Consider the following 10,829-nt stretch of genomic DNA (forward strand, 5'->3'; position numbering starts at 1 on the left):
TCCTCCGAGAGGCATTCCCCCGACTAGGCACTCATTTCCCCTTCACCCACTCCGTCTACGTTGCCCTAGCACTTTATTCACCCCTCTCTCAGCCCAACAGCACTTATGGACATATCCCAAATTTATTTCTGTGTATTTATTGATTTTTTTTTTGAATGTCTGTATCCCCCTCTTGACTGTATGTTCACTGTGGGCATGAAATGTGCCTGCCAACTCTGTTAGATTGGTAGTGCTTATTTCAGTGCTCTGCACACAGTGAGCACTCAATAAATATCATTTGTTTGATTGATTGTTTGAGAACCAGGACACCTCAGAACTGTCTCCAGGTGCCACCCAACTGTACCAGAGGCCAATTGTCAAATTCTGCCAGGTTCATCCCCTAGCCTGGCAGGGCCCCTTTCCCCCTGTGTCCCGCTAATCCAAGCACCGACTTCCCTGGGCTCCTTCCCCAGTAAGAGTAGTAACTGTGGTCAGGCATTGTCAATGGCAGATTTTCCCTGTAGAAGTTGCTGTCTGTCTCAAGCCAATGGCAGCAATTTCCTCTGTTTCGCTTGCTGCATCAGCCATTGCCAGGGGACTGGAGCAGGAATGAGTGAGAGTTTCCTCGTCCCATTTAGGCCCACCTAAAGCCCATGCAATCTCTGCCAGGGACTCCCATCCAACGGGCTGTCAACATTGACCCTGAGGACCGGGACCAGCCCCAAGCCCCCACCTCACCAGAAACCACCAGCCACATCAGCATGTGGCTGCAGCCACACAAGCAGGCCTCTGGGCCACCCTCTCCTGTCCCACTTCCCTGCTCCGCTCACCTCCAGGGGCCGAGGTTGGAGGGCACGATGGGCTTTCTGGCCTCCTGCTTCTGGTCCTCCCGCAGGCCCAGCTCCAGCACATAGTGGACCTGGGTGATGAAGGCCAAGAAGAGCTGGGGGAAGAACTGGGTCATGGTCTTGGAGTACTCCTGGATGAAGAGTAGATCATAGAGTGTTGGTGGCCTGTGGGGAAAATATGCAGACTCAGCCTGGAGTCTCCCCCCACTGTCCTCTTTGCTCTCTGAGAAGCTGCTCATCACCTTACACTGTCCCCCCTGAACCCAGCCACGGCCCCTCTGGAGTCCAAGACCCCTGGGAGGGATCACAGTGGCCAGCCCCAGGACCGATCCTGTCCCACGGCTCCCTTCACCTTGGGACACGTGAGCTACCCCACCGGCCTTGGTCTCAGGGACCACCTTGCTTTCCGGGCTGGGGACTAAGTGAGGAAGTCATGGGGACACAGGGAGAAGGGGAGGGCTGCCCGGCCACAAGGAGAGAGGACCCTTTGTTCTGGGGTCAGCTCCGCCACTCATCCCCTCCCTCTGGGGTCGGTGTGGGGACTCACTGGGATGGACCACGTGTTGCTCACTGTTCCCCAGTGCCGGTCATTCCAGCACCCTAGACGTCAGCAATACTATCACGTGGTAGGTAAGCTGGGCATGAGCCCCCACCACTTTCCAGACTTCCAGGGCCTGTCTGCAAGGGCCACAAACCTGTCTCAGCCTTCCCAGTTCACTCCCAGTTCAGACCAGCCCCAGGGGTCAGAGCTCATAGCCCTTTCCCGGATTTGGCCGCTCAGAAGAAGGCGGGGTGGAGCCCGGATGGGGACTGCAGGAACCCTGAAGATCAGTCTCAGAGTCAGAGGCTCTGACCTCGGTAACTTGAGCGCCCTTGACCACACACACACACACACACACACACACACACACACCCCTCCCCAACTCAGACCAAGCCCTCTTGGGAAGGAACAGAGCTGGGGGAAGCAGATATCAAGGAGGGCTCCGGAGTCGCTCCTTCTTGTGTCAGCCTACCAGCTTTGGGGGATGGGGCAGGGGGAAGGGCGGGATACCTGTCCAGGGGCAGCAAGTGCTCTAAGAAGACCAGCTCCATGGCCCGAGGATGATGGCAGGAGAGCAGGACTAGGGCTTTCAGGAGGGTGGTCTTCTAGTCCAGGTTGCGGGAGGAGGGGAGGTGTAGATACATGCTCCTCTCGAGCTGGGCCACCTGGAGGGGAAGGGGATAAGAGACGGCTGGTGTCAGACTCAGATCCATCCTTGACTCCCCACCGCCCTCTTGGGCAGCTGAGTTGAATCCAGGCAGTGGGTTGCTGAATGAAGACAGATCCCACGTTAGTCACGGAGTGGTGCAAATCTTAAGGGATTACAAAAAGATAGAGAACGTTGCTGTGGATTGGGAATATTCCTCAGAGAGTTTGCCTTGACATGAGAGGGACTGGATTAGAGAGCAGTTAGTAGGGGTGAATAAAGGGAGTAAATCCAAGTGCAAGGGTGATGCGGAAGGGGATGGGAGAGGAGCAAATGAAGGCAAAGTCAGGGAAGGCCTCTTGGAGGAGATGTGCCTTCAGTAAGGCTTTGTACGTGGGGCGAGTAATTGTCCATTGGCTTCAAAGAAGGAAGGCCTTCCAGGCCAGGGGTGGGATGTGGGCCTGAGGTCGCGGCAAAAGAGACGAGATGGATTGAGGTCGAGTGAGTAGATTGGCATTAGAGAAAGGAAATAATGATAATGATAATTATGGTATTTGTTAAGTGCTTCCTATGTGACAGGCGCTGTATTACCGGCCACTTAGGTTGGACACAGTTCCTGTCCCATGTGGGGCTTACTGTCTCAATACCCATTTTAAAGTTGAGGTAACTTAGGCACAAAGAAGTGAAGTGACTCTCCCGAGGTCACCCAGCAGACAAGTGGCGGAGTTGGGATTAGAACTCATGACCGTCTAATTCCCGGGCCTGTGCTCTCTCCAATACACGATGATGCTTCTCTGTGCTGCGGGTGGGGTTGTAGTAGGAGAGTAGTGAGGTAAGGTAGGCAGGGGCCAGGCGATGGAGTGTTTTGAAGAGTGGTTTGGTTCGAAGTGGAGGTGGATGGGCAACCACTGGAGGTTCTTGAGGGCTGGGAAAACATGGACTGAGCGACAGGAGGGTGAAGTATGGACTAGGATGGGGATAGTCAGGGAGTAGAAAGGTCGGCAAGAAGGCTGGTATTGTTATTGGAGCGGGATAAAAGAAGTGCTTGTATTAACATGGTCGCAGTTTGGAAGGATGAAGAGGAAAGAGTGCATTTTCCCAATGTTGTGAAGGTTGCTCCAACAAGATTTAGTGATAGATTGTAGGCGTGGGTTAAATGAGGGCGATGAGTCCCGGAAAATGCTGAGGTTTTGGGCTCAGAAGACAGGAAGGATGATGGTGCTGTTAAGAGTGATGGGGAAAACAGCAGGAGGCCAGGGTTTGGATGGGAAGAGAAGGAGATATAAATTTGGGAAACATCCACATAGAATCATAATCATTATTATTATTAGCATCATCATTATATTATGGCATTTGTTAAGCGCCTATGATGTGCCAAGCACTGTTTTAAGCCCTGGGTTAGATAGAAGGCAATCGGGTTGTCCCACGTGGGGTTCACAGTCTCAAACCCCATTTTACTGATGAGCCAACTGAGGCAGAGAAGTCAAGTTACTTGCCCAAGGTCACACAGCAAAAAGAGGCAGAGCCGGGATTAGAGCCCAGGTTCTCTGACTCCCAAGCCCGTGCTCTTGCCACTGGCCCATACTAGAGGTGGTAGTTGAAGCCATTGGACTGAATGTGTTCTCCAAGGGGGTGAGTGTAAATGGAGAATAGAAGGGGACTCAGAACTGAGCTTTGAGGGATTCTCATCATTAGGGGGTGGGAGGTAGAGGAAGAGCCCATGCAAGAGACTGAGAATGAGCGACCAGAGAGATAGGAGGAAAACCGACATCGAATCCCCACTGGACAGAGGAGGAAAATGTGACCTTGGGGTGACAGACCTTGCAAGAAGTGGGGCCTCGATATGACCCTTGGAGCTCTGAGTCCCAGGCCCATGCCCTTTTACTTCACCATGGAATAGTGGCCAGACTCTGGCTAATGGTCGAGACTATAGATGTTAGCTTTGGGCCAAGACTAATGGTCCTATTCCTAAGCAGGTTACCCCTTCCACCCCATTTCTTTCCACTTTACCAATCTTATGGCAGGGCAGGGCAGGGCAGGGAAGTGGGAAGGGATGAGCCCCCCCCCCCCCCGTGCCTCTGAGGACAATCCCGTCCAGCCCCATCTGGTCCTTCCGGTGATGTGTCCCGAGGGAGGTCTTACCTGATCTGCTGTGGCTCCGGACTTCTGCAGCAGGATGGGGAGGGCCCTGACTGCGTGTGGCTCACCCTGGCCAAGCTGGAGCTCTTCAAACCGGTCAGGACCTCCTGATGAGCCACCTGAACTGCTGTAAGATTCTTGGCCAAGGCCTGAAGAGAGAAGAGCCAGGTGAGGGAGACTCTGGGGATTGCTCCCCTGGGGAGGCTCTCTCAGGAGCTGACCTCTCCCCCTGTAGAACCTCTTTGGTCTCAAAAGTCCCTGCTTCTTGTCTCTCCTCTGCCCCAACCCACAAATCTCAACAACAGCTCCTGAACCACCGAGCCTCCCTCAGCTGCCCGATCATCTTCTAACAGTGGAGCAGGGAACGCACCAATTTGCTCCTCTTAAACCTCTAAGGGGATGAGTCTCTTCCCTGCTGACTCTGCCCGCCTCAAGCATCAGTTTCTCATCCTTGGATTTGGCGCTCTCTGCCCCTTAGAGCCATGGTTTGTGATCTCCTCTCCTGCTACATCTCCTGGCTTCCTTCCTCCCAAACTAACTTTCCATCTGTACTCCATTCTCACGTCTCCCATCTCTGACCCTCTGTACACGCTGTTGCACCAGCCAGGAACTCCCTCACCCTCACACCTCCCACACCACGCTGCTTTCCCACCGTCAAATCCCTCCTCCTCCGCAGATGTTCCCTGACTAATCCCCTACCTCTGTGTTTGGCTTACCCTCGCAATTATGTCTGTATTCTAATGATTTATTCCAGTTGCTTATTCACCTTTTGCTTGCTTTTTGCTGTCCAAGATAGATTGAAGTTTTTTCCAGTGTCCCCATTGTTACCATGGCTGGCAGGTGACCTCCCCTCTAGATTGTAAGGTCCAAGAGAGCAAGGCTCATTCCTTCTAGTTGTATTGCACACTCCTGAGCTTGTAGGATTTTGCTCTGTCTGCAGTCAATGCTCAATAATTATTCTGATGATAATAATAATCATAATCCCAATTATGGTATTTGTTAAGCTCTTACTATGTGCCAGACACTGTTCTAAACTAGAGGCACTGTTCTAAGCACTGAGGCACTGTCATGACTCTCGGCTCTCTGGGTCCTGGAGTGGCTTAGTCCCGGACTGGGTAGATCCTGGAAGAGATGGTCAAGTCTGGGTTGTTGGGGAGTGTGTTCCTACGCGATCGTCTTCGGCCTGGTTCCCACGGAGCTCATTAAGGATGAGCCAGAAGCAGCGTTCTGAGAGAGAGAAATCTCGCTGTGAGAGCTGGATTAGAGGGCCACATCTCTGCCCTGCACACCCTGCCCGTCTGGGGGCCCTAGGGCTGGAGTTGCCCCTCCGCTGGGCCCCAAGCCCTGCTCCCACCCTGGGCTCTTCACCTCTTGTACTTCCTTGCTGATTTCCACCTCCCCAGGTGCTGGAGCGACCTGAATGGAGTGCATGAAAAACACTCTTCTTATGATTTTACAGACACACCCTCCCTCCCTAGGAGTCTCGCCCGCTGGAAAAATTTTCCTGGAGGGCAGGGAGAGCGGGATGAGTTAGGGATGGGACAGGAGCAGAGCGAGGGTCCTGGGACGGGAAGCCTTTGCCTGTCCCTGGGCCTTCAGCGCCTGTCCCCCATCTCTCCCTTCTCCCCATCTGCCAGGGAGCAGGGAGGGACCTTCCACCCCTCCCGTCCCTCCCATCCCACTGCCAATACTCACCTTCTCCCCTTTCCCCCTCCTCACTTTTCTGTTCGTGTTTTCTTTCTTGACCCAATCTTGATCCCAGACCCCTCTCTATGGATTTTCTCCCTCCATTTCCTCCCAGCCAACAACACTGGGGCCGGCGGACAGGAGGACAGACTCACTGTCTGAGACGAGACATCCAATTAACCAGTCACACCCTCTCCTCACACTAACCTCCTCTATCTAACCCACCCCCACCCCGACCGAAACAAAACTCCACCCCATTCACCCCGCAACCACCCCGCACCTCTCTAGCCTTCTCTCAACCACCCAAAAACCTAGTCAAATCTAAAAGCAAAATCCTCCTCTTGCCTCTCTAAACTCCAATCTATGCATGCTCTCCAACAAAACAAACCACCACCAAACCACCACTGATATGCCTCCACCACCACCACTGCCACCTCCTCTCTCTCAGACTCCAAGTCCTCAAAGAAGCTCTCCCACCCTCGAGCTGGGCAGACCCTTCCTAGTCCAGTTGTGAGATCACTGATGGATCACAATACTGAACCGTGATGACCTGTTCCAGAGGAGCGAAGTATGTGGTTTGTGTTGTAGTAGAAGAGAAGCGAAGTGAGGAAGCAGGGGACAAGGGGATGGAGTGCTTTAAAGGCAATGGCGAGGAATTTTTGACTGATACGGAGGTGGATAGGCAAACACTGGAGATTTTGGAGGAGGGGGTTGACATGTACTGAACGTTTTTGTAGAAAGATGATCCGGGCAGCAGAGTGAAGTATGGACTGCAGTGAAGAGAAACAGGAGGCTGGTAGATCAGCAAGGAGGCTGATGCAGTAATCTAGGCGAGATAGGATGAGTGATGGTATTAACATGGAAGCCGTTTGGATAGAGAGGAAAGAGCGGCTTTTAGAGATGCTGTCAAGTTGGGGCCTGCAGGATTTGGTGATGGGTTGAATAAGTCATTTGAATGAGAGAGAGGAGCCGAGCACGACGCCAAGATTACAGGCTTGTGAGACGGAAAGGATGGTGGTGCCATCTACAGTGATGGGAAAGTCAGGGAGAGGACAGGGTTTGGGTGGGAAGATAAGGAGCTCTATTTTGGACATATTCAGTGGGAGGTGATGGGAGGAAGTCCAAGTAGAGAGGTCTTGAAGGCAGGAGGATATGTGAGCCTGGAGAGAGGGAGAGAGATTGGGGAGGAGCTGTGGATTTGGAAATCATTCACATAGAGATGGGAGTTGAGGTCGTGGGAGTGAATGAGTTCTCTGAGGGAATGAGTGTAGATGGAGAATAGAAGGGGACCCAGAACTGAACTGTGAGGGAACCCCATAGTTAAGGGGTGGGAGGCAGAAGAGTAGCCCGTGAAGGAGACTGAGAATGACTGCGAGCGTTCTGCAGTTGGAGCACAAGAGTGAAGGAGGTGGACTCTGCAGGTGATCCAGGGCCGCCGGCACTCTGTTGCATGGGTGAGGCTGGTATGGTGCCCCTCAGCTTCCTGTGCCGAAGGCACAGACATAGGGGTTGGAACAGACTCTATGACCCTTTTTCTGCATGCCCTGGCAGGGGAGTTCCAGTGCATTCAGGGAATGTGTTGTCCTGTCTGTGAGGCTGCTCAGGGAGAGGCTGAGTCTAGTGGTTGCTGTCTGGAGCCTATGCCCCACACACTGACATATTGAAAGAAAAGCTTGTGTATTCATTCATTCATTCATTCATTCATTCATTCATTAGCATTTATTGAGCTCTTACTATGTGCAGAGCACTGTACTAAGCGCTTGGAATGTACAAATCGTTAACAGATAGAGACAGTCCCCGCCCTTTGATGGGCTTACAGTCTAATCGGGGGAGACGGACAGATAAGAACAATGGCAATAAATATAATCAAGGGGAAGAACATCTCATTAAAACAATAGCAAATAAATAGAATCAAGGTGATGTACATCTCATTAACAAAATAAATACGGTGATGAAGATATATACAGTTGAGCGGACGAGTACAGTGCCGAGGGGATGGGATGGGAGAGGGGGAGAAGCAGAGGGAAAAGGGGGAGAAGAGGGTTTAGCTCCGGAGAGGTGAAGGGGTGGGGGTAAGAGGGAGCAGAGGGAAAAGGGGAGCTCAGTTTGGGAAGGCCTCTTGGAGGAGGTGACCTTTAAGTAGGGTTTTGAAGGGGGAAGAGAATTAGTTTGGCAGAGGTGAGGAGGGAAGGCATTCCAGCACCACAGGAGGACGTGGCCCAGGGGTCGACGGCGGGATAGGTGAGAAAGGGGGACAGTGAGGAGTTGGGCGGCAGAGGAGCGGAGCCTATTGAATGGGCAGTAGAAAGAGAGAAGGGAGGTAGGAAGGGGCACGGTGATGGAGAGCCTTGAAGCCTAGAGTGAGAAGTTTTTGTTTTGCGCAGAGGTTGATAGGCAACCACTGGAGGTTTTTAAGAAGGGGAGTGACATGTCCAGAGCGTTTCGCAGGAAGAAGAGCCGGGCAGCGGAGTGAAAAATAGACTGGAGTGGGGAGAGAGAGGAGGAACGGAGATCAGAGAGCAGGCTGACACACACATACAACTGTAGTGAAGGAGACAGGTGTATTGAGAAGCAGCATGGTTCAGTGGAAAGAGCACGGGCTTGGGAGTCAGAAGTCATGGGTTCAAATCCCAGCTCCGCCATTTGTCAGCTGTGTGACTTTGGGCAAGTCATTTAACTTCTCTGGACCTCGGTTACCTCATCTGTAAAATAGGGACAAAGACTGTGAGCCCCATGAGGGACAACCTGATTGCCTGTATCCCCCCCACCCCCCCAGCGCTTAGAACAGTGCTTTGTACATAGTACGCTCTTAACAAATACCAACATTATATGTGTATATATGTATGTGCATATATACATACTTGCAATATATATGTACTCGAACACATTCACTAACCCAGAGACTGACAAGAATTCAAGGTATTTTGTTTGGAAGCAATTTCCCACTATTTTTCCAGGATATGTAAACTCTTGGCCCCAGATAAAAATCTGTTTTCAGAGATTGCTATGCATAAAATTACATGTATACATGTCAAACCATAAATGGCGCTAGATGTCCCTGGTCTAAGGGGGATTTCTCATTGCTTGAACAGAGGAGAGAATCAGCTTGGCCTAGGGGAGAGAAAATGGGCCTACGAGTCAGAAGGACCGGGCTCTAATCCAAGCAATGCCATCTGTCTGCTGTGTGACTTGGTCAAGTCATTCAACTTCTTTGTGCCTCAGTGACCTCATTAGTAAAATGACACTTAAAGCTGTTAGCTCCATGGAGGACATGGACCAGGTCCAAACTTATTAGCTTGCATCGCCCTCAATGCTTCGTACAGTGTCTGGCACATAGTAAGTGTTTCACAAATACCAAAAAACCCAATCCCTCCAGAAATGTATTAAATGTATTAAAAATTGAAGAAACAAGCAAAAGGGATGTCTACAGTTCTAGGGTATGTAAGACAGGTACAGAAGTACTATGGGATGTTTTGAAAGGTTGAGTGTACTGAAGTTTCAAAGTGGTGGTTGGGGGTTCTGAGCTGCGGGGGGATAGAAATGAATCAGGGATGGCCTTTTCCTGGAGGTGAGATTTCCCAAGGGATTTAAAGAGAAGGAGAACTGTGGTCTGATGGGTTCAAATGAGGAGAGTATTCATGGCCGTGGGGTGAGTGTGAGGTAGGGGTGAATGGCAAGAGACGCGAGAAGCAGCGTGGCTCAGTGGAAAGAGCATGGGCTTTGGAGTCAGGGCTCATGAGTTCGAATCCCAGCTCTGCCACTTGTTGGCTGTGTGACTGTGGGCAAGTCACTTAACTTCTCTGTGCCTCAGTTCCCACATCTGTAAAATGGGGATTAAGACTGTGAGCCCCACGTGGGACAACCTGATTCCCCTATGTCTACCCCAGCGCTTAGAACAGTGCTCGGCACATAGTAAGCGCTTAACAAATACCAACAAATACCAACATTATAAGAGACGTGAGAATGAGCCGCGTCTTGAAGGGAATATAGGGAAGGAGTTGCAGAGTAGTTGAAGAAGACAGTTGATAACTAACATTATTGGTATTATTGTATTTAATAAGCACTAACTATTCGTCAAGCACTTCTCTAAGTTCTGGGGTAGAATCAAGTTAAGCAGGACAGACCCAGTCCCTGTCTCGCAGGGGACTCACAGTGTAAGTAAGTTAGAGAACAGGCATTCGATCCCCATTTTACAGATGAGGAAACAGAGGCACAGAACAGTTAAGCGACTTTTCCCAGCAAGTACGTGGCAGAGCGGGGATTAAAACCTAGGTCTTCAGTGTCCCAGGCCCGTACTCTTTCTACTAGGTCACTAGCTGGTTGAGGGCCTTAAAGTCAAAATTCTTTCACTGCACTGATTACACGTTCACTATGTGCCAAGTCCTACACTAAGCGCTGAGATGGATATGAAATAATCAGACCACACATAGTCCATCTCCCACATGGGGTTCACCGCCCAAGTCGGAGGAAGAACTGATATTGAATCCCTGTTTTCCAGATGATGAAATCGAAGCCCAGAGAAGTTGTGGGACTTGCCCTCGGTCTCACAGCAGGCAGGTGGCCGAGCAAGGATCAGAATCAGTTTCTGTAGCCCCAGACCCACGTTCTTTCCAGTAGGCCATACTGCTGAGTTTCTGCTTCATGCACAGAGGAATGGGTCACAATTTGAGGTTTAGGAGCAGTGGAGAGCCTTGTGCAGAGCAACATGATCTGGGCAGAACAGCAAAGAATGGTCCGGAGAAGGGAGAGACTTGATGCAGGGAGACCAGAGAGGAGGGGGTCATAGTATTCAAGCTGGGAGGGGCAGCCAAGTGCCTGGATCGGAGGGAGGCGGCCACTTGAAGGGAAAGGAAATGCTATGGTGGAAAAACCGACAGAATTCAATTACAGACTGAATGATGTGGGGGTCGAAAGATGGGGAGTGAAGGATGGGGCCAAGATGGCAGACTCCCAAGGGAGGGAGTGTGGTGGTGGTGTCGGCTATGACTGG

At 51.4% G+C, this 10,829-nt stretch overlaps 1 protein-coding gene across 2 annotated transcripts; it reads right to left on the minus strand.

The window, feature by feature from the left end:
- Nucleotides 1-800: 800 nt before the first annotated feature.
- LOC114808904 (maestro heat-like repeat family member 5) lies at nt 801-5,994 on the minus strand. 2 transcript variants are annotated; one of them, XR_005659728.1, is made up of 5 exons: nt 5,849-5,994; nt 4,920-5,380; nt 4,157-4,302; nt 1,879-2,033; nt 801-992 (listed from the first exon to the last, which is right to left on the minus strand). XR_005659728.1 is itself a non-coding variant. In XM_039911049.1 (2 exons), exons 1-2 carry the CDS (start codon nt 1,917-1,919, stop codon nt 806-808), a joined length of 228 nt encoding a protein of 75 aa, XP_039766983.1. In that variant the 5' UTR covers nt 1,920-2,111; the 3' UTR covers nt 801-805. The 2 variants fall into 2 exon arrangements, 1 of the variants encoding a protein (XP_039766983.1); XM_039911049.1 differs by lacking the exons at nt 4,157-4,302; nt 4,920-5,380; nt 5,849-5,994 and having other exon boundaries at nt 1,879-2,111.
- Nucleotides 5,995-10,829: the final 4,835 nt, after the last annotated feature.

This window comes from Ornithorhynchus anatinus, unplaced genomic scaffold, assembly GCF_004115215.2.
Source record: "Ornithorhynchus anatinus isolate Pmale09 unplaced genomic scaffold, mOrnAna1.pri.v4 scaffold_462_arrow_ctg1, whole genome shotgun sequence".
In the NCBI taxonomy this organism is placed as follows: Eukaryota; Metazoa; Chordata; class Mammalia; order Monotremata; family Ornithorhynchidae; genus Ornithorhynchus; species Ornithorhynchus anatinus.